The sequence below is a fragment of the Ovis aries genome, chromosome 25 (genome assembly GCF_016772045.2).
Source record: "Ovis aries strain OAR_USU_Benz2616 breed Rambouillet chromosome 25, ARS-UI_Ramb_v3.0, whole genome shotgun sequence".
NCBI classification, from domain to species: domain Eukaryota; kingdom Metazoa; phylum Chordata; class Mammalia; order Artiodactyla; family Bovidae; genus Ovis; species Ovis aries.
Window position 1 is genome coordinate 34,122,161 of NC_056078.1, and position 23,155 is coordinate 34,145,315.

General features: G+C 54.4%; 1 protein-coding gene across 9 annotated transcripts in view; it reads left to right on the forward strand.

Moving 5' to 3' along the window:
- ZMIZ1 (zinc finger MIZ-type containing 1) overlaps nucleotides 1–10,897 on the forward strand; it is a 190,026-nt gene extending 179,129 nt beyond the window's left edge. For 7 of the 9 annotated variants that reach the window (XM_060406364.1, XM_027962408.3, XM_027962409.3 and 4 more), the window contains 5 exons: nucleotides 14–82; nucleotides 559–803; nucleotides 1,857–2,023; nucleotides 5,293–5,550; nucleotides 6,989–10,754. In XM_060406364.1, the coding sequence (XP_060262347.1) occupies nucleotides 14–82; nucleotides 559–803; nucleotides 1,857–2,023; nucleotides 5,293–5,550; nucleotides 6,989–7,096 (847 nt within the window). In that variant the 3' untranslated portion in view covers nucleotides 7,097–10,754. Of the gene's footprint in view, nucleotides 1–13; nucleotides 83–558; nucleotides 804–1,856; nucleotides 2,024–5,292; nucleotides 5,551–6,988 lie in introns of all 9 variants that reach the window. The other 2 variants (XM_042240845.2, XM_060406366.1) reach the window with 2 other exon arrangements.
- The last annotated feature ends 12,258 nt before the right edge of the window (nucleotides 10,898–23,155 follow it).

Sequence of the window (23,155 nt, forward strand, 5' to 3'; positions counted from 1 at the left end):
TCTTCTTTTCCAGTAAAACCGCTCTGCTGGAGGGCCTGGAGGTGGATCAGTATATGTGGGGCATCCTGAATGCCATCCAACAGTAAGTAGGCCTCTCCACGCGGGGAAGGGGTCGGGGGGCAGCAAGAATGCAGGCCCTGATGGCATGAGGTGAGCATACATGGTTGCCCCTGATAATTTATCCCCCACTGGGCTGGCAGACCATTTTCCCACATCCCTCACCTCTCTGCAAATTTAAGGACTGGTCTACCTGGGGGCAGATGAACTTTCCAGAAAGGACCATGCTCAGAGCAGGAAGCTGACGGGGCCTGTGGTGGCGGCCGTGCTGTGAGTGCAGGCTTTGGGGCCAGCCACATAGCCACTTGCTTTTCCTAGCCTCAGTCTCCCCTTCTCTCCAAAGATGTAAAAGTCTCCCATACCTCTGATGTAGGCTGAGTGTGATGGGAATGGGGGCAGGGCGAGCCTGGATGAGAGCATCACAACGTCTCTTCAAGCTGAAGGCTCTTGTGTCTACAACCTGGTACCCAGGACCCCAGCTCTGCCCCTTTGTTCCCCCAGCTCCGAGTTTGAAGAGGTCACCATTGACCCCACATGCAGCTGGCGGCCAGTGCCCATCAAGTCGGACCTACACATTAAAGATGACCCTGATGGCATCCCCTCCAAGAGGTTCAAGACCATGAGCCCCAGCCAGATGATCATGCCCAATGTCATGGAGATGATCGCCGCCCTGGGCCCTGGCCCGTCCCCCTATCCACTCCCGCCTCCGCCCGGGAGCGCCAACTCCAACGACTACAGCAGCCAAGGTAGGTGACGGCCGATGAAAAGGGAGGGAGAAGCTGTGGCGGGGGCCCAGGGTTTCTGGGGTGATGGTGGCAGGTGCAAGGAAGCTGTGGTGTGAAGAGGCAGAGACAACTCACTCCTCAAAAAACAACACCCCACTGCTGGCCTTGGGGTGCAGTGCCATCCTTCCTTTTCCGTCCCGCTGCTTGGTTCTGTCCAGCCCTGCGGGTTGGTACCCAGTTGGGAAGGCATGCGGGAGACACTGAGCCGTGAGCCAGCCTCCTGCCCCTCGCACCCCACCCTGCTCAGCCTCCTCTCCTGACTCCTGGAGCTCCCAGCCCAGCAGCTGCCGATCTCAGGGGCTTCCGAGCCCCTTTGCTTGAGACGCTGCCACCACCTGCCCCTGGAGTTCTGGCCCTTCCCCAGGCCCCCTGTGTTTCCTTCCGATGGTCTGCACATTGGCCCTGTCCCTGCAACTCTCCCACCCTCTGAGAGACAAGAGTCCAGGGGCCTGGAGCACCAGCCTTCAGCCACCTGTCCCTCACTCTCTGCCACCCAGACCCAGCTGCACTGCACTGCTCTCGGTTCCCAGAGAGCACCATCCCTGCCCCCCAGAAGTCTGGGGATGGCAGCACCCCACGGAATCCCTGCCCTTAGGTCCCCGGGGCTCCAGAATGATCAGATTTCCAGAGAGGTTAGCCTACCTAGCCAGAGTCCCACAGCGTACTGAGGGGCCCAGCTTTCCAGCGTGCTGATCCTCTGAGCTCTCGCCACCACCACATGGTGAAGGGAGCAGCGGCTTGGGGGCCAGACAGCTGACTTCTCAGGGTGGACTCTCAAATCTAAAACAGCTTCCTTTGTTTACGGGGCAGATTCTGGCCACCTGCTCTGGGCCTGGGTCGTCCCGGGGATGAAGGGCAGGCATGGAGGTCTGAGCTGCTGGAGCTGACCCTAGCCTTGCAGGGGGTTAAGCCTGAGTTCTTCGTTTCCACACTCTGATTCCCTGGGCAGGGGGTTGGGGGGGGGGGGGCATTTTCCTTCTGATGACACCCCTCCCCATCTGGTTCCATCCCCAGGAAACAACTATCAAGGCCATGGCAACTTTGACTTCCCCCACGGGAACCCCGGTGGGACGTCCATGAATGACTTCATGCACGGGCCCCCCCAGCTCTCCCACCCCCCAGACATGCCCAACAACATGGCCACCCTCGAGAAGCCCCTCAGTCACCCCATGCAGGAGACTGTGAGTACCTGTTCCTCGCCCATGACCCTCCACCTCCCCGGTGCCCCTAGCCCCAGTGTGGGGCCGTTTGGGACAGAGGGCTCCCCTGGACCTTTCTGATGTTTGCCTGGTTCCCTCCCAGGTAAAGAGGAGGGCGGAGAGTTAAGTCTGGGGACTCAGGAGGGAGTGGGGGGCCTAACCGAGGCTGGGTCATGGCTCAACAGCACCCCTGGATTTGGCTGTTTCACCCAGGACATCAGGTTCTCAGATGGGGGAAGCTTCAGGCTCTTACCTGCACATACAGACTGCATACACGTGCACATGTGCGGAGGCCTGCACGCACCCTGCACGCAGGTCCACACACTGCCACACACGGCACACATCCTACACAGGCGCGCGCACACACATGCCGTCCCCTCTTACACACACTCTTACACTGACTTATCATAGCTCCATCCAGCCATCTAGAATTTTGTCCCAAACCCAAGCACTTTACCCCCTGAGAGTCTGATCACCTCCTTCTGCAAAAAGAAACGTGAGGACATCTACTTATCCCAAGAAGATTCACTTCTCATCCTGTTTCACATATTAACACACACTCTGTCGCTGAGAAAGCCCCTTTGGGCGAGGTGCCCTGTGCCGTCCCTTCTCTTCCTGTGGCCCCAACAGCAATGGTGGTAGGTCTGACCACCCCCAGGTCCTCATCTAGGCAGCGCTGGATGATCCCACTTGGTCTAGTGGGCATTTTCTGAGTTTGACCTCCCGGCTGTGCCTTGTATCAGTTGCAAGCAAGACACGCAGGCCTCGTGCTCAAGGAGCAGAAGTTCTGGTGGTGCCTGGATGGAGGAAACACAGTGGGTGTTTTGGGAAAGCTGAGGCCCAGGGGCTGAACACTGAGGCCTCAATTATTCTTTGTGTCTCTCATCTTAGCCAAGGGGCAGTCACAGAGGGCCTGGCAGTAGGTCCTGGGTCACAGCTGCCAGTGAGAAGGGGCCAGGGGGTCTCGTCAACGCCCAGTGGTGGGGTTGGGCCTGCACCCGAAGGCACCTCTCCAAGCTCTCCATTCTCACGGTGTGGCCTCGAAGGAAGGGGCTTCTGGATTGCACTGTGTTCCCCACACTCAACATGGAATTGGCTCTGCCACTGGGCCAGGAGATTGTCCTGTACACCAGAGCCACTAATTCTCAGCAGGATCGACTATTAACCAGAAGGACTCTGAGTAAGGGGCACTGTAGCAACTTGCCCACAGGAACCCAGAATGCCACATCAGAAATAACTGCTTTCACAGGCCTTTGGCCGTGTTTTTGTAAGTTACTTTTTGCTCTGTGGGGCTTCTGATTTCTGGGAGCCTTTCTCCTGGCCCCCTTCCCTGGCCCTGCTCCCCAGGATCTCAGCATTCCATTACCAGGAGTCGCCCAGATCATCCCCTGACCCCATATTCACATGGCACCTTCTGAGTCCTCACAATTCCCAACACTCGAACATGGCAGTGGAGGCAGTGTTTCCTTCCCCTGTCCAACAAGTCTCTCTACCACCTTGTCAGTTCTGCTGCCTGGGGTCTTTGCAGAGGGACCTAAGCCTGTGAGTTGACTTCACAGCCCCCCAGGATGCTTCTCAAATATGCACCGTCCTCGCCCATTTCTGGGCTTATGTTAGATGGTGACTAGACCCAGAAGTACAGATGTACAAGGTAGTGGGGTGCAATTGCGACCAACCCCCGACATTTTGCCCAACCAGAGCAGCTTCACCCTGCTGAGCGCGAGGCCAGAAGGAGTCACAGTGCACAGTGGGAGGGCCACAAGCAGGCGCTCGTTCACCCAAGGGCTCTCCTGTGCCAAGTGGGATGTTGACGGGTGTGTCAGCAGCCCCAGAGAGCACCCGCCCCTCTAGGCTCCGAGATAATTCCAGCAAGATGTCAGGGCCAAGGAGGGCAGCTGTGTCAGCAGATCCAGGGGGGGCGCTGTCTGGGGCTGGGCTCCAAGTGTGTGGAGCCCCCTCCTGCCCCCTGCTTCCCAGAGCAGGCACCGTGGAGCACTGCAGGCGTGGGGAGGAGTCACAGGCTGGCCTCACACTGACAGCCGTGGTGGCCGTCCCTCCAGCCCCTCCTGGTCCTTCTTACTTCATTTGCATCCCACACATGTTCCCCCAGGGTCACCATCCTTAAGGTCATGTGGACATCTCCTGTTCTCAGGGCTCCAGGCTGTAGGGGCGGTGCTTGCAGGGGGCCACCTGAACTGTGGGCAGAGGCTGGCCCACAGCAAGGCCCAGGAAATGACTTTTAGGAGAAACAGGAAGAGGAACTGGGTTCTCTGGAGATCGGGACGGTGTGGCTGCAGTTTGCAAACCCACGAAGGAAGTGTCAGTGTTTCTGTGTGGCCCAGAAGACGGGGCGGGGAGGAGGGTAACGAAAGACCACAGAGACAAGTGGCCGCCTGGCTGCCCATTCCGAGTGAGCAGCCTGGCCCATCAGGGAGCTCCCTGCACTATCAGAGTGTGAGGGCCGGGGCCGGGGCTGGGGCTAGGGTGGGGGCCGCTTGGGGAATGCTGGAAATGGGGCCAGGACCTGGACCTTTCACTCTGAGATCTGAGCTCTGAAGGCAGGACTGCCTGAAGCCGACAGGGGAAGTGTAACTCTCACTCACTCACTCCTGTGTCCCCTGCCCACCCACAGCCCCTGTGCACATGGGGCGGGGTGTGGGCCCTTAGGTTGTCTATGAGAGAAGCATGCCGTGGAGGCCCAGGTGCTCCTTTTCCTGGCTGCCAGCCCCGGCCCAGGGCCCATGTGGGGCGCAGAGACCCTCCCCGAGCTGCACGCCCGCCCATGCTGTCGTCCATGTCCGCTCTCCGCCAGCCCAGCTCGGGCCTGCAGCACGCCGCCAGCAGCGCTCCTGCCCGCCTCCCTGTCCCCTGGAAACATGCCCATTTCGCTTCTCCATCCTGCCCTTGCTGTTGTTCATTGTGCTGGTGTCCAGGCCAGGGAGGCAGAGGGGCTCCCAGGGGCCTGCCTGGACCCCGAGATCTCAGTGTCTCCGCTCATCTCAGAGCCCTTGGCCGCCTCCCTCCCGGCCCCACGTGGCCTCAGCCTCCCTGACGGGCGGTTTCGGGGGGAGGATTTTTGTTTGTTTGTTTCTCTGCAGAGGAAAAAAAAAGCATTCAGCTTTGTAGAGGGGTGGCTTTGTTTTGGGGGTTTGTTATTTTCCTGGTTTGGTTTGGTTTTCATTTCTCCAGGCGTCTCGTCGCCGTACCTCGTCACCTCACCTCTCTTTTTCCTGCTCTCTCCTCCTCCACAGATGCCACACGCTGGCAGTTCTGACCAGCCCCATCCCTCCATACAACAAGGTTTGCACGTCCCACACCCCAGCAGCCAGTCAGGGCCTCCATTACATCACAGTGGGGCTCCTCCTCCTCCTTCCCAGCCTCCCCGGCAACCGCCACAGGCCGCTCCCGGCAACCATCCACACAGCGACCTGACCTTTAATCCCTCCTCAGCCTTAGAGGGTCAGGCCGGAGCGCAGGGAGCATCTGACATGCCGGAGCCTTCGCTGGATGTAAGTTGGGGTCACCACATGCCTTGGCCTGGGGCTAGGCCTGGCGCTGGGACCTGTCCGAGAGCAGGGGCGGGTGTTGAGGGCCTGATGCCCAGGGTGGAGGCATAGCTGTGAGGAGGGGTGGGCGGCCGGAGGGTGGGCCCCGCCAACCCGCCTCCCCTGGCTCCAGGACCAGGGAACCCCACAGCGGGCCAGCCCCCTCCGAGGGTCCGCCCCCTCCGAGGGTCCCGCGTCCCCGCCCCCTCGCTGCTGGCCCCGCCCCCCAGCCCCTTGGCCACAGTCCCGCAGGCCAGCCGTGCCCCGCCTCGCCCAGGCCCCCGTAGTAGAGTCCCTCTGGGCTGGTCCTGGAGGCAGCCCAGGAGGGTCCCCACCCATCCCCGCCCTTCCCCTTTCCCCACATCGGCTTGCCATCTCCGCGTCTGCCACACTTTCTGGCCCCGCGGCAGGGGAGGGGCTGGAGGGACAGGGTCCGTCCATCTGCGTCGCTGGTGTATGTCTGTCTCCAGTTTCTAGTCTGTGTGTCGTCCATGCCCTGTGCTTCTGCTCGCTCCATCGCTCACTGTGAGAGGCCCCGGGTCGCACTGGGGGTGGTGGTGACTGAGGTGGAAGTGGGACACTGAGACTTAGGGATCACCACCCCCCCACCCCCCCATGTTGAGAACTGAATGACCTGGAAGGTGGGGCAGGGGACACTGGTGATGGGTGCTGGGTAGCTGGGCAGGGCTGCTGGGGAGAGAGAGACAGCACTTGCCCCTCCCACCCCTCATCCCTAGACTCTAGATTCCCAGGCAGGAGGCCCGCCCTTTCCTCCATCACTCCTTTCCCTCATGCCTCAGCCCCAGCAGGAGTCACCCTTGATCTCTGTAGTGAATGGGGCTCACTCGGCTTTTTGGCCATCTTGAGTTCTTGTCTGACTCTCCTCCCCAGGCCAGGCCAGGGCGGGTGCTTGTAGATTGATGAGGGTTCCCCCGTGAGATCAGAAGATTCCAAGGACTTCACAGGAGAGGGTAGGGTTGGTCTGCCAGCCAGCCACGGGCTCAGCAAGGAGCCAGGAGTTCTTGGGTGAGGTGTGGGGTGGTGGTATACAGAGAGATCACCCAGCCTTACGTGCAAAGCCACTTGGTTTTGCTGGGAGGCCCAAGTGACCCCCAGTTGCTTGTGGCAAGTGTAAGGATCACTCTGTTCATTGAGGAGCCTTCCCAGCTGATGGGCTGAGGGCCCCACTGTCCAGACTTGAAGTGAGCACGGTGTGCCCCAGACCAGCATGGTGGCCTGGGTGTATCTGGGGACCACGAGCACTTAGTTTCCCCTGTTTGGGCCAGGACCCCAGGAGGCAGGTTGAGGGCAAGTGAACAGGCCTGGGGGTGCCCTGCCTTCCTCGCCTTGGGCTGGCGCCCTCAGCTGACACCTCAACTGGGCTTTTGTACTTCTCTTCCAGCTCCTCCCAGAACTCACAAACCCCGACGAGCTCCTCTCATACCTGGATCCCCCCGACCTGCCGAGCAATAGTAATGATGACCTCCTGTCTCTCTTTGAGAACAACTGAAGCCCACCCCTGCATCGGGGCCACCCCTCCCCACTCGGCCTCCTTCCCCGCCTGCCCCCCACACTTCCCCGCTGGGAGCCCGAGCCCTCGGACCGCCCCTTCTGCGGCCTTCAGAGCCAAGGGGCAGGAAGGTGCGCTGTGAAGGCAGTGCGGGTCTGGAGCCCACGCCCAGAGCAGGCCCTGAAGATGACCCTCGAGACGGGGCAACAGCCCAGGGAGGGGGCACACGCTGATGGCGGCTTCCAGACGACCCTCCAGTGCCCCCCAGATTCTTCCAGTTTCTAAACTGTAACCCAGCTTCCCTGCTTCCTGGCCCAGAGCCATCTCCAAGTGACTGTGACCCTGAGAGAAAGCCCCCCAGACCCCGGCGGCCCCAAGCCTTGGAGGAGCAGCGGCAGCTGGCAGCATTGAGAACAGCCTGCCCACCACCACCACCACCACCCACCACAGAAAAGCACAAACCTCTGGGCAAGAGAACTCTCAGGGGCCAAGGCTATCGCTTTGACCCCAGACCTCTTAAGCCAGGATACCCTTTGAACAGTCTCAGAAAGCAGAGAAAAAAGACAAGATTCTGTGTTTGGGAGAGGGAGAGCCACTCACCCTCTTGCTCGGGGACGGGTGGAAAAAGGGAGTCAGGGCCTCTCAAAGCCAGGATGGCCCTAGAACCACTGACTCAGGCCAGGGTCCAGCCTCGGGGGGACGGGGGTGCAGAGAAAGACCCCAGCTGAAATTATTGTGCCCTTAGGTGGAGCGGGGAGGGCCACCAGTCAAAGTTGGAGTCCAATAGAATCAGCAACTTACAGTTTTGCTCCAAGCCTCTCCTGGTTTTTAAACGACTGCAACAAAGCTACGAAGTTACTTGGAGAAGAGGAACATTGGACTTGGACAGCAAGCGAACCATTTCTCCCCGTGTGTTCTGCTTCCTTCCTCTGCTCCCCTCCCCCACCCCTCTGAGACTGTAACGCCCACTTCCCTCTGCCCCAGTGCCCGTGTCCACCCGGACGGCAGGGTGGGCGGTGGAAAGGCAGGGGATGCAAGGGCTCAGCAGCAGGAACCCCGGGCATCGCTCACTCTCCGGCTCCTCTGTCTGTCTGGTCTGTGCTCCAGGCTGACCTGGGCTCCAGCGCAGCCCATCGCCGTGTGTGCATCTGGTCTGTGCTCCAGGCTGCCCCGGGCTCCAGCGCAGCCCATCACTGTGTGTGAGTCTGGTCTGGGCTCCAGGCTGCCCGGGCTCCAGCACAGCCCATTGCCATGTGTGCCAGAATCAAGCATCGCATGGTGTTTCTGTGGCTGTCTCAGCCCCAGCTCTTGGCCGCCAGCCTCTCCCTCGCTTCGTGTCCCTCTGCTCTTGCAAGCTCACCCCACACTCCTGCTCCAGCAGAAGCAGCCTCTGGTTTACCCTCCGTGCTTTGCTCCATCCTGCCAACCGCTCGCTCACTCTCAGAGTGCCCCGGGTAGCTTTCTGTGCGTCCGTTTTGTTCCAGGCTCCCCTGTGCTCCCCGAGCCACGTGGCCTGTGATGCTGGGCGGTTGGGTCGCTTGGATCTCCTCTGTAAATTTGTCGTGCCCCTACCCTGCTGCTGCCCGGGACCTTCGCTCGCTCCCCCGTTCACTGTCTGTTTTCAGTCTCTGCCTCCCCCTCTGTTGGCCGGGGGACACCCAGCACTCCTCTGGATCTGACCGGAACGCTGGCCCCAGCAGTTGACTTCCGGTCACGGAACCAGCCGGCCCGGCACAGAGTTTTCTGTAGGAAAGCTGCCATCGTCCCTCCCCCACCCCTTTCCTTTGTCCCGTTGTTGAGGTTTTTTCAAACAGAGTGGTGTTCCGTATGCAAATCAATTATTTTAAGAATTGCTTTTGTAAATATCTTTGTGAATATTTTAGTATTGTCTTTGATAATATTCAACATTTTCATGACCTGGTTATAGCCTTTGCTGGTGTTTTTAAAATACCTTGACTCAATGACAAAGACCGAGTCCCTTTTTTTAAAAAAAAAAAACAACAAACAAAAACAAAAAAGCAACCAGGGCCATTTGTACAGATGAAGGGACGAAAAGCATGGGTGGCTGTACCGTGAGTTAGACGAAGACCAGGCTACCCGCTGTTGGGAGCCATCCCCAGTTGGCTGGTGGGGACACATGTGGCCGTCTCCGACCAGTGACCCTTAGCCCCAGCTGTGTCAGGCCATCTGGGGTTGCCCCGCCCCAGACAGACCTATAGATGCCTTCCTTAGAATTTCCCGCTTCCTGCCTTGCAAGACTGTCTCAAAAAGGCCTGGGTGTGTTCTTGTTGTTATCAGGGTGTCCCCACTCTGCTCACCAACTTACCCACAGCTTTCTAGCACAGAGGGTCTATCTACTGCCCACAACCCAGGCTCCGGGCACCTCCCTCATCCGTCTCTGAGTAAGCCGTGGGCTCAGCACCCTGAGGTGGATTTCCTGGGTCCCCTCTCAAGCAAGCCTCCACCAGCAAGTTCAGCAAAGAGCTTTCCAGACCTGTGGTGCCTGCATCCTACGCTCTGGGCACATACTCTTCCAGAGTGATTTTGGAGCCGGGTTGGTGGGGTGGGGGTAGGGGGGTGGGCATCAAGGTGTCTGGGGCTGGAACGAGCCCTAGTTGGTGACACAGTCAGGTGACGACGGCTTCCCCAAGCAAGGGCGGTTCTGAACTCTGGGGAGATGCTTCCCTGACCCTTTCAGATGACTACTTGGAGCCATACGTAACCTCAGCAAAAACGATGCCTCAGCAAGCCACTTCTCCATGACAAGCATCCACCCAGGCCATAGGCACACTGCTGCCTCCACTCCACGGAATGGACAGGGCGCCAGCAGGCAGGCGGGAAGGCCCAAGTACAAGCAATCACCCCATCTTCTTGGTTTGAAGCTTTACCCATGGATCATATTCCTGTAGCCATTTTTATTTTTTAAGGAACTAATACTTTCTCCCTAATGGAAGCCCTGAACCCCCAGAGAGCTCCATGTCTGCTCCCTCGGCCTCACCCAACCAGACAGGGCGATGCGGGCAGCAGCCACTCAAGGGACATGTGTACATATGTAAATGCGAAATAGAGACATGTTAACAGATGCATTCATTTCCCTCGGAATGTGTATTGTTTTTATTTTACGGAACAAAACAAAAAGGCTTGGAACTCCATCTTAACGTGGAAAAAAACTAGATCCTGTCTGTTAGCGTCTGTGAGGTCCCTCTCCGCATCTGTCTCACCGTGTAATATACTCTGACTCTGTGTGGAAAGGAATTTTTTGTTCCGTTCTTGTTTTTATTTTACCTACATGTACTATTTAGCTTCAGTGTACTCGTCCCGCCACCTGTGTATTTTTAGGGTGCTATGGAAATAATGAAAAGAAACGGGGATTTCAGAAGAAACTTGTAACCAAATTCATACTTTGTATAATTTTTGATATCATGATCGCAGGTGATTGACACAGACACGCGTGAACACACACCCACCGTGCAGCCTGAAGTAACCCCCACAGCCACCGTCATCGTCTTTGTACATCTCTGTACAATGCAATCATTTCATACTTTAAACTGGTCAGAAAACTAATTGTGATTTCTAGTCTTGCAAACCTGTATGTAGTTAGATGATGTGACAGCCTCTAATATTTATCTAATAAATATGTATTCAGATGAAACCTGTATATTAGGTGTTCATGTGGTTATTTTGTATTTAAAGATCAAATTATTTGACTATTGCTAGACATTTCTATGCTCTGTTGTCACGCTGAGGTATCTCATTTGCCCATGTTAATTTCTTTTTTCTAAATAAATGGACAAAAACGAAGGCTTGGCGAACTAGCGATTTTGTGAATGGTAAGGAGTGGTTTGGGTGTTTGCTGGTTTTGCTTTATCAACCGCCACCCCTGCCCGATCACCCTGCAAAACAAACAGAAACTGTGCAGTCAGGTACTAAGTTGGAGGAGCCCCTGATGCAGGGGTCCCTGCAGAGAACCTGGAACCTAGCCCATATGAATGTGCAGTGCCCAGCGGTCTCACCTCCGGGTCTCCATCGGTCCCTGGTCCTGGTGAAGGGATGGCCTGGCTGGCACGAAACGGACCCTGAATGGTGCCAGGCCCAGTAGGGGGTTCTGGGACTCAGACCCAGTGTGACTCAAAGGCTATGCAGTGCTGTCTGGGCTCTGATAGCAAGCCCCTGGTGGATTCTCTGGTCTTAGGAACAGGAATCTCATCATGTTAAGACAGCTGCTGTCCCTCTGACCACCTCTCTCTGGCCACCCCACTTCTCAGCACCCTCGCCCCCTTCCCCTTTAAGGGGGACCTTGAGTCTTCTCTTGCCCATGATTGCAACTTACATAAGCTTCTTTGCTACAGACACTGCCCAGGTCCTGTTTCTATTAACTGTCCTTACAGCCTCAGACACACAACTGGCTTCCCTTCCTATGTCTCCTCCTGAACTTCGGGGAAGTGAATCTGATTCTCAGAGCCCAGCATCAGAAGAGCTCCCCTCTTCTCTCAGCTCTGGCCTCAGAAAATAGGACAGACTAGAATTTGGCTGTTGTGGCTTTCCCTCCACAGAGACAGTGTGAGGCTGAGTCCAAAGAAGGAAGGCACCCCAGAGTATATCCCCCGGAGTGTATGTGTCCACGTTGGGGGATGGTGGCTGGGGCGGTGGGGGGAATGTGTGTCAGGAGAGAGCACAGATCTGCATGTGAGCAGGTGTGTGTGTGCCCCAGTGAGCCAGGAGGACGTGTGCAGGGTGTCATCAGGCACAGAACTGCCCGTGGAGAACTGGGGGCCAGGAAGTCGCCTGCTTCCAGGGCTTCTCCAGGGTGGCCAGCTTTTCTTCTTGGAGGGAGATGGAAGGGGAGGGGAGGAGGAGAGCTTACATTAAACCTGGAATCCCGCGGCCACTGCCTTCTGCGGGCAAGAGGCGTTTTCTCTGAGAACCGACACTCCTGGAAGAGGGATGAGTGGCATCGACGACAGCTTCCCAAAGGGCCCCCCAGTTCCCCACTGCCCTGGAGCAGAGCTTTCCCACGGCCCTGTCAGTGGCTCATGAAATCATTTTGGTGGGTTGTGACAAGCACTTTTTAAAGAAATATATGAGACTGAAATAGAAAATACAAAGAGCACCCTTACAAAGTAAGGGTGCCGATTGTATCATGAAACTTTTGTTGCAATTGTGTGTCTGTGTCTGCTGAATCATGCTGTAAAATTAATTCTTACTTGTGGGTTGTGGTTAAAAACAAAAAGTTTAAATGCCATTGCCTTAAAGGCAGGAAGTGGGCAGGGGGTGGGGAGGGAGAGGCTGGGAAGTATGCTCCCCTAACTTTAAGATAAAAAGCAAACCTTCCTGCTGTTCTAGCTTCAGAGTCTGAAGCCAGGGATACAGCTTAATATAGTCAGGTGACCGCCTAGCAAGGCTGCATGGAGACCCACCCACCCCACCCCTCTAACTCCTCCTGAGACCGACTGCTTCCTTCCGTGGGCCTAGAGTGAGAGAAGCCAATGGGAAAATCCCAGGAAGGGCCTCACTTAGAGCAGCTTGGAACTCAGCCTCCTGCCATACTGCTCTCTACCCTCTGCTTCCTCTGTCCCCTCACACATCTTCAGCATATCCTTCAGCCCATGGGTCATCTTGGGTTTCCATTCTTCCCAACCCACCCTGCAGAGCCCCCACCTTCTGCTAAATGACTGTCCCTCCACATAAGGCCATAGCGTGCTGGTAGGGAAAGTTATTCAGCCCCACATGCAGCTTCAAGGACAAATTAGGATCTCCTGCTTCACTGAGACCTCAGGGCAGGAACTCCTACCTGCCCACCAATGTCTCTCTCCTTCAGCTCCAGCCTCCTGATACACCATGCCCACCTTGCTTAGCAGGCTACCCCACCCTCACATAGACCCCCACTAACTTTCCCCCACCCACTAACCTGTGTTCCTCCTCCCCCAGACTTATCTTTTTCCGCCCAGGCCCAGAGGATGTGGTGTTCCTTCCCCAGTCAGGACCAGTCCCTCCTCAGCCTCTGAAACTGTCACCTCCATCTCTTCTGGGAAGGACTTCAGCCCCTTCCCGGACCCTCCCCCACTCCCTTCCGCAGGCCTGGAGCTTAAGCCTGTGGGTCTAACAGCCTCACCCCCACCCTTGGCTGTCCAGCCTCTCTGCTCATTCTCATGCAGACTTCTCAATCTTTCCTTGATCGCTTATCATCCTTGACACCATTTATCATCCTTGACACCATGCAGCCAACGTCTCTGACATTCTCCGAAACTTCTCTCACAAGCTCACCTATGACCCCTTGTTTTCTCAAATCTGCCCCCCTTTTGGAGACTGGACCTCAGGGCTGCCTTTGACAGTTGTCGCTTCTGCCGTGCAGCCCCTTTCCCTTGGATTCCATGACAATCCCCTCTTCTGGGTCTTTGGTACTCCTTAAGTCCCCTGACTCGGCGGTCTTCATTGTCTTCACAGGTTCCATCGTCACTAAGAGCAGCGGAAGTCTGTCAAGCTCCCCTTCTCTGGCTGGTGGCACCAATCCCTAAGGGTCTGGAGGATGTTGGCTGCCAGCAACTCACTTCTCTTCACAGGACAGTTGTCCTCAGCAGACAGGGACCTCCTTGCCTGGGAGGTCACCCCCCCACACACACACACACACGTGCACCCCTGCCAAGGATTCCACACTCAAAGATGATTACTAAAAGCCACCAAATGACAGCCTTTACTGCAGTGTGGTTAGCATCCTCTGTGGATCCAGTCGGGGCTGGACTTCACCTGAGGCCAGATATTTCTTCTGCTCTTTCTCCTGCTTTTTGCCCTCACTCTCTCCTTTGTAGGTTTCTCCTGAGAACACTCCCTCAGTTAACCACGGGAATCTGAAGGCCTGTCTCAGGCTCTGCTCCTAGGGAACCAGACTAAGACAGTGGGTGCAGGAGGGGGCCTGGGAGGTGGCCTTCGGGAATAGGATGCTGGAGGCGGTCACTGACTAGACGTGAATGAGGTCCCACCCCTGGTGCCAGTTGTGGGCATGGGGCAGCTGTGTATCTGCTACTCCCATCTTCACCTGTGGCGCACTGGGATGGCACACGGGTGGGGGGTTGTGCCAGCTGTTGCAATGTCTCTCGCATTTGAAGGGTAGGTGGAAGGAATAACTATTAAGACTATGGAATTGTGTGGCTATTGCAAAGTGTCACTGATTCATTGAAAAAAGGGAAGAATAGTCTCAGATCTCTCCGTCAGCCATTCAAAACAAAGTGAAAGAGTCCACAGAAACTGTTGGCAAGAAGCACCAAAATTATTCTCCGCGGCTGGGAGCCAGACAGAGTGAGATGAGGCAAGGACTTCATCGTTAGAGCAGCAGAACCTCAGAAACGCCATCTAGGCCATTCTCCTACACCAAAGTCAGGTCCCTGATAGGGAAGCAGTGAGACCCCTCAAGACGCGAAATCAGGATGGTGTGCCAATGCTTCCCCCTCAGCAGTTACTTATTGCTACCTGGAGGGTGTATTATAACCAGCTGGCAGACAAGGAAGATTCCTAAACATGGTTCACAGATGAGGCCACTTGATATGTGGGTACAAATCCCGTGTGGGCAGAGCCTGCCCTGCAGCCCCTCTTAAGGGGCCAAAAGACTGACAGTGAGAGAGTGTTCTTCCAATGGGCAGAGGTTCAGACTGTACGCCTGGTCCTCTATTCTGCATGGAGAGGTCACTAAGCAAAAGATGTACAGGTGCTCACAGGCAGGGGCAGATGGCTTAGCTCACTGGTCTGGAGACTGGACCTCACGGCTACCTTTGATAATTGCTGCTTCTGCTTTGAAGCTCCCTTGTCTTGGATTCCATGACAATCCCCTCTTCTGGGTCTTCAGCGCTCCTGAAGTGTCCTGACCATGCACTGGAAAGAGCAAGAATGGCCTACCTGAGATGGGAGGACTGGTAAAAAGGTATGTGGTTAGACCTGTGAGCCTGGGGAAAATGTGAGGACCCACAGAGCACATTTTATCAGATGCCAGGGAGTGTCCAGTACAGAAGAGGCACGAAACAACCAAGGAGGCAGGGCGGCTCGACCAGCTGATCGGCCAGAATCTGTCCCCGTCCCTTGCTCTCTGTCTAGTGTTTTGCATAACATGGGCTTCCAGCAAGTGTCATGGAGAATGGAGTGACAGCGAGATAGAGATCAAGTTGCATGAGCCCAGCAGCAGAGGCTCCCTGTCATCAGGGCTGATCTAGCTACTGCCACTGCTGAAAGTCCAACCTGTCAGCCATGAAGACCGAAGCTGAGCCCCTGATACAATAACATTCCACAAGCAGATCAACAAACCACTCGGTGCAAGTTTACTACATAGGGCCCCTTCTGTCAGGGAAACGGGGGTGATTCACCTTGACTCAAACTGATACACCTTCTGGGTAAGGGGTTGCCTCTCTGTCCTGTAGGGCCTGAGGCCAGCACCCTTATCTGAGGACTCGTGCTTAATCGCTCAGCCGTGTCCCTCTCTTTGTGACCCCATGGACTGTAGCCCGCCAGGCTCCTCTGTCCATTGGATTCTCCAGGCAGAACACTGGAGTGGGCTGCTATTCCCTTCTCTAGGGGAATCTTCCCAATCTAGGGATCGAACCCAGGTCTTCTGCACTGCAAGCAGATTCTTTAATGTCTGAACCACCAGGGAAGCCCTATCTGAGGGCTCAGAGAGTGTCTAATTCACTGATGTGGGTTCTCATACAAGATCATTGCACACTAGAGGTCTGAGTTACAGAAAAAATGGTGTGGCCATGACTCCATCATCCTAGGTTCTACACCACACAGAGGCTGCAGACCTGAGAGATGGTAGAACGGCCTCGTCAAGATGCAGCTGAGGTATCAGATTGGAGATGACACCCTGTGAGGGTGGATGCTATCCTTTGGTTACAACCCAAACCAATGACGACTCTGGTCTGTCAATAGGCAGACAAGGTCAGCTTAATGTGAGAAGCAGGTGGATCTGAGCAGTGCAAGGACTATAGGAAACACTTCTGTTTTCTGCCCACGTCCCTCTGCAGGGCCAAAGCCCAGAGCTACCGTGAGTGTGGGCTCATAGCCCACAGCTCCCTTTTCTCTAGAGAATGGCCCTGAGGTGTCAAGAACTGTCTTATCTGGGAACTTATACCCCATAGGGCCAGCCCACAAGCAATGGCTAGTACAGAGTCTGAAATTCTGGCCCTCTGCCTTAAGAAAGATGTCATGTAGTATAGTTTATGCTCCAAAGCCCTTGCTCTGTGATCAGGCCAACGCTAGCCTCTCCCTGCTCCACCCCTCCCAGTTGTACAGGTTGCTCTGAATAGCAGTCCCTCAATAAATCGCTATCACATGGATCTCGATCTCAGGCTCTGCCTCTGGAGAACTCCACCTAACGCAGCACGCCTCGGTCCTCTGGGTGTTGCTCCTGTGCCCTTTGGCCTAGTCTGCAATTTCCCCATCCCTCTCACGACCTTAACAACCAAGTTTTGATGACTTGACTTCCTAAATCTCTCTCTCTCAAGTTTCGGCTGCACTGCCTTTGCTGCTGCGTGTGGGCTTTCCCTAGCTGCAGCAAGTAGGGGCTGCTCTCTAGTTGCCATGCAGGACTTCTCACTGCAGCGGTTCCTCTTGTTGCCGAGCACGGCCTCTAGGGCACTCGGGCTTCAGTAGCTGCGGCACACAGGTAATCACAGTGTGCAAGTAATCGTGACATGTGGGATCCCTGTTCCCTGACCAGGGCTCGAAGCCATGTCCTCTGCACCAGCAGGCAGTTTCCCAGCCTCTGGACCGCCAGGGAAGCCCCTTAAGTAGTATTTAATCTGATGTCTTCCCTGCATCCTTCATGTTTTACCATAATTCAGGTCATATATAAGTACTTATATCATAGTCTCAATTGTGCCTCTTGGCCCACAAAACATAAAGAATATATTATCTGTCGCTTTAGGAAAAAGTTTGCAGACTTCTGGTTTACACTGTAGGGCTCAGGCACCTGGATAGGTTGATTTATAAACTCAGAAGATGTAGAGGGAAAAAGATTGCTTCCAAAGGATGTGAAAGTGTTGTTAAGAAGGGGAAAAACCTTGGGACAAAGGGGTGTGTGTGTATGTCTGTCTTCAAATGGAGATGTCTCCCCATCAGTTCTGTGATCTAGGAGGAAACCCAGGAGTTAAAGTGAAGGGATTTGGACCGGATGCCCTTCATTGCCAAGTTAACAGAAGACGTGTTCTTATGCAGTTCATAGCAGGACGGAGTGGGAACTCTCTAAACATTCAAGAACATTAAGGTTACTGTCAGGAAAAAAAAGTCAAGTTATATAAGATGGAGAAACATGGATATTTCTTATAGATCTGGGGGTCCTCAGCCACCTTAAAGAAGTCCATCTCTCTGAAGCCACAGCCTGGAAGGACCACAGGGAGGGACCATACAGAAAGTGAGGGATGCCCCTGGAGCCCCAGCTGTGTCCAGTCCTGCCTGTCCGAGTGTTTCAGCCTGTGCACCAGACATGAAAGTGAGGAAGACTTGAAGATAACCCCAGCCTAGCCAGTATCTGGCCCAGAACACCACAAGGGAGGACTGTCAGCAACAGCTGGGTCCAGTCAGCTTCCAGGTCCGTGAGCCGAATCAGCGTTTGTCATTGACTGAAGCTGCTGCTTCAGGCTAGTTTGTCATGCAACCATAGGTCACCAAACCATCAGCGTGAAGCAAATTCCCATATGCCATGCAGGATGCCCTGGATTGGTGGTTATATTAGAAGAGCCCAAGCTCAAGGCGTGGAGGGATGGAGAGAAACCCTTGCCATCCTCCCCTTGTGTCATTCCCAAGGCCAGTCCTCCCAGGACTGCTGGGCTCCATCATGTCCTGAGAACTAGGGCCCAGGTGTTGTCATGGCTTTGGGGAAAGATGGGCTGTCACAAGAGAAAGGGAAAGAGAGAGAGAGAGGATATGGAGAAAGACGCAGGGTGCATATGGGCAGCTTTTCAGAGGCCTGCAGGGTTACCACTCTGCTACATGAGGACACCACTAATGCCAGGAGGGGCGCAGAGCCTGATCCCTACCCTCAACATCCTGAGACTTTGAAACGACCACTCAACCCCTTTAGCACCTTCACAGCTGCTCCACACTAGGGGAAAGGTGAGGGGCTGCAGCTAGGGGCCAAGGGTGCAGAGGAGGCAGCTTCACCCTCATTGAGGCCTCTGAGCTGCCCCCTAGTGGTGTGCAGCGGAGAAACAGGAGCATGTCCTGTGAGCCTCTTCCTCTAGGTGCCAGAGGCTGCTGGAAAGAGACCTCCAGTCCCACAGCTTGGTGCCCAAAGAGGGACGAGTCCCAGGAAGCACTGGGTGAAGGATGTAATGGGAGTTCCCCCGCCTCGTGGTGCAGCAGGAGAAAGAGGAACAGGGACACAACCCCAGGCAGGTGATCCCCCAGCCCTCGGGGCCCTGACCCCGGCGAGCAAAGAGAAATGAGCTAAAAAGACCCAAGGATGAGGATTCCGGGGAGGCCTCAGATACCCTGAACTGCCTGCTGAAGACCCAGCTCCGCCCCTGCTGCCACGAGAGCAGACCTAAAGGAACAAGGAGGAGCCACGTGTCTCTGAGGCCTCAGAAGCAATGTCATCATGAAAAGGACACCTGAGTATTAACCAGTCACTGGGGAGGTGTGCTCGCAGCCCTGCTCCCGTGGCTGCCCTTGTAAACTGCACTCCCTGGGGAGAGGCTGCCCAGAGGACAGCTGCATGCTCAGGGGTGTGTGACTCACCTGAGCCAGGCCAAGGGCAAAGGAGGCTCAGGAGACACACGGCTGCCTTATGGTAGTCCTGCCACGTGCTGCTCCAGCCTGAGACATGCCCACCACACCAGCCTCAAGGGCAATGGTCCTGGCTGGGCCTGGAATCACTTCCTGGTTTGGGGGACATCCATCCTCAGCCTTTAGAGCTGACCAGGACACAAGGAACCTGCCCAGAGCAGAGGAGAGAGAGAACCCAGCTTCCTATCAGTCCCACAGCTGTGTGACCTCAAACGTTCACTCATTCTCCTCTCAGGGCCTCAGTGACCCATCTGGGCAGTGGGCATCCTACCCTCTCATCTCATCACAAATCCTGCCTTGCTCAAGAAGGGTAGTGATCAGGTAGGTGGGAGCAGAGCTAAGCAAGGGCTCTATAAGATGTGGAGGGAGGCACCCGTGGAAGCAGCAGCCTTGCTCTGATGCCCAGGATTGCCAGGCCCGTGTCTTGACCCCATGGAGTCCTCAGTTATGTGGGGGTGGCAGTCCTACCATCAACTTGTGAAAGTCCAGAGGGGTTAGTGTCCCAATAGAAACCAGCAGAGGCTGGCAGGGTGGGGGCTGGGGTTTGAGGCTTCACATTCACTAAGGGCTCAGTCACTACTGTTCGTGAGACAGTCACGCAGTCTCTGTGAGGGATGTTGTCTGATTTGTTTGCTGGTGTATCCACAGTGCCTAGACTACAGCCTTGTATACAGCGGGAGCCTAATAATCACTTGATGAATAAACGAATGAATGAATGAACAAATGAGCAATCAGAAGAAAGGTGAGAGAAGGCTGTCAGGTGAGCTGGACCATAAAGAATGAGTCAGAGTGAGGTGGAACAAGGATTAGGAAGAAGACAAGTATGTCCACAGGCTCAGAGGCATGACGGGAGACGGGGCATCTAGAAAGGGCAGAATTTCCACTGCTCCTGGGGAAGAGCCAGAGGATGTGGGTGAATCTGGGCCTGAGAATCTGGGTCTTTACCTTGAGGACACTGGGGCGCTGTAGGGGGTAGCCAGCTAATTAAATGTGGTGGGTTTTGTAAACAGCTTTATGGAGATACAATTCACAGACCACACAATTCACCCATTTAAAGTGTGCAATTCAGTGGCTTTTAGTGTATCCACAGAGTTGTGAATCACCATAATCGATTTTAGAACATTTTCATTACCCCCGAAAGATAACCCATGCCCATCAGTTATCATCCCTCCGCCCTCCCAGCCCCTCAGCCCTAGGTAAGCTTTAATTCACTTTCTGTCTCCATAGATCTGCCAGTTCTGGACATTTCATATAACTAGAATACAATCTGTGGTCATTTGTGACGGGCCCCTTTCAGTTAATATAATGTTTCCAAGGCTCATTTGTGTTGCAGCATGTATTTCTGCTTGATTTTTGTTGTTGTTGACAAGTAATATTCCATCATATGGATTTACCACTTTTTTATCCATTCATTAGTTGATGTATATTCGGGTTAAGATGTGGCTTTTAAAAAGATCTTCTGATGGCTAAAATTAACAAGACTAACCACATCAAATGCTGAAATGGTTATAACTTGACCAGAATACTCATATATTACTGGTGGGAGCTTGTAATGATAAAACCACTTTGGAAAAGCAATTTCTCACAAAGATATGTGTGTGTGTGTGTGTGTGTGTGTGTGTATATATATATATATATATATATATATATACATACATACATACACTCTGTATATCCCAGCAATTCAACTTGTAGGCTAGGCTATTTCCAGTTTTGTTTTTTTTTTCCTATTATGAAGAATTCTACAAGTTTTGGTGTGGACAAAAACTGGAACAGCTTAGCCTATATCAACAGGAGAATGGATAACCAAATTGAGTTATGTTCAAAAATGGAAACGTTTCCAACTAGTCCAAAAGATGGATGAGGGTAGGGACTCTGCTGGTGGTCCAGTGGTTAAGAATCTGCCTTCCAATGCAGGGATGCAGGTTCAGTCCCTGGTCAGGGAACTGAGATCCCCCAAGACACAGGGCAACTAGGCCCCAGGCAGCGCAATGTAGGATCCACACACCACAACGAAGACCCCCATGCTGCAGCTAAGACCAGATGCAGTCAAATGAATAGATGAATAAGATGGATGCGGGTAAAGCGTTATGTTGTATAAAAGAAGCCAGATGTAAAGGAATATGTTATGTATAATTAATTACTACGAAATTCCATTGTATGTGAAACTCAAGAACTTGCAAAACTCACCAGAACACAGATTGTTTTGGGTGCGGGGTGGCCGACTGAAAGGGAGTACAAGGGAATGTCCCAGGATGATGGAAATATTCTATACCTTGATTGCGGTGTTGGTTGCATAAAGATAAACATTTGTCAAAACAGTGTATCTTATTGAAGGTAAATTACACTCGAATAAAGCTGGAAGTGGGGTGGGAAGCACCTCCTGGAAGCATTGGGGAAGTCTGATAGAGGGGCTCAGGCTGGAGCACAGGCAAAGGCATCCTCCAGCCTCTAAGCTGAGGCAGGAGCAGCAGAATGGGCACAAGGGATGCTAGGAGGATGGAGAGGGCACTCCTGATTGACAGGAGGCGAACAGTGGGGAGGGGCGAGCGTGGCTCCTGGGTCCCTTTCCCTGCACCTCTGGTGCTTTAGTCATCAGCCTGTTCCCACTCCATCCCTTGGGCTTCCAGCTGTCACCCGCGTCACCGTCTTGTGATGCTCCATGACTTACGGGAGAAGAAGCCAAGATAACCTGGGCCCCATGAGATCAGCGGAGTGGCGCCCTGGGGCTTTCCAGATGTGCTTGCTATGCTGTAGGGAGGAGACTACAGGCTGGGTGGGCCACCTCGACTCATGGGTGGTTTGGGGCACCCAGGGAACCAACTTCCAGCAAAAGCCACCTGGGAGGGGTAGCCCAACCTCCCCGTGTAACCAGGGAGACAACCAAGGTCTGGGAGGGCAGAGGAGGAGCCCAAGGCCTGCTCTTCTCCCGCCTCCTCCCGCATGACTCTGATCTCAGCTGGGTGGGCAGTTGCTGGTCCAGCGGCCAACACAGACGCTTCCCTCCCAGAGAGGGTGGATGGGAAGCTGCTGAGGGGTTACCCTTCCCCTCAGAACATGGCACAGGAGGGCAGGGAAGCATAAAATCTCAGCCAGCTCCCTCTGTGGGCCTCAGCAGATGAAGCACACGGTGGCCTGGGGAGGAGCTGGCAGGACAGTCCCTGTCGTGCGTCACTCCGTCATCATATACCCCGCCCTGGAACTCGCCTTAGGCGTCTTCTCTCCCTGTCATCGGCCTCAGCAAGGACTCAATCACTGGTCCAAAGTTCCTCTGAGATGTTTCCACTGAGCCTCAAGAACTGAGCATCTCTGAAGGGCCATGATGGGGTTTCCTCTTGGTTTCTCCCTTTCCCCACGTCCACTGAATTATTGGTGCACTGAATTATTCCTGAACAATGGAAACTTGGATACATTTTTTAAACTTGGATACATGTTTTATTGAGATATAGAAAGTGTGTTAGTTGCTCAGTCATGTCCAACTCTTGCCAACCCCATGGACTGTAGCCTGCCAGGCTCCTCTGTCCATGGAATTCTCCAGGAAAGAATACTGGAGTAGACAGCCATTCCCTTCTCCAGGGTATCTTCCCAACCCGAGGATCGAAGCCGGATCTCCTGCATTGCAGGCAGGTTCTTTACCATCGGAGTTACCAGGGAAGCCCATTATTGAGGTATACCATAATAATACATTGACTGCATATGTCATCAATGTAGAGTTCGAGGAATTGTACGCACATAGCTACCACCCAGGTCAAGATATAGAACATTTCCAGAATTCCAGAAAGCTCCTTGTACCACCTTCCCTCTCACCTGACCCCAAACGTAACTGCTGATTTCTCTGACTTTAGATGAGTTTTACCTTCTCTTGTACTTCCTAAAGATGGAATCATCCAGTAGACGCTCTGGCTTTTTTTTTTCTCTTTTTTGCTCAATATGTCTGTGAGCTTCACCCATGAAGCGGTATGCATCAGTGGTTGGCTCTTTTTTATTGCTGGGTGGGACTTCCCTGGTGGCTCAGATGGTAAAGCATCTGCCTACAATGCGGGAGACCAGGGCTCAATCCCTGGGTTGGGAAGATCTCCTGGAGAAGGAAATGGCAACCCACTCCAGTATTCTTGCCTGGAAAATTCCATGGACAGAGAAGCCTGGTGGGCTACAGTCCATGGGGTTGCAAAGGGTCGGACACAACTGAGCAAATTCACTTCGCTCCATTGTATGGATGAACCACAATGTGGGTATCTATCTCACTGTTAATGGGCATTGGGGTTGTTTCGAGTTTGGGGCTCTTATGAATGT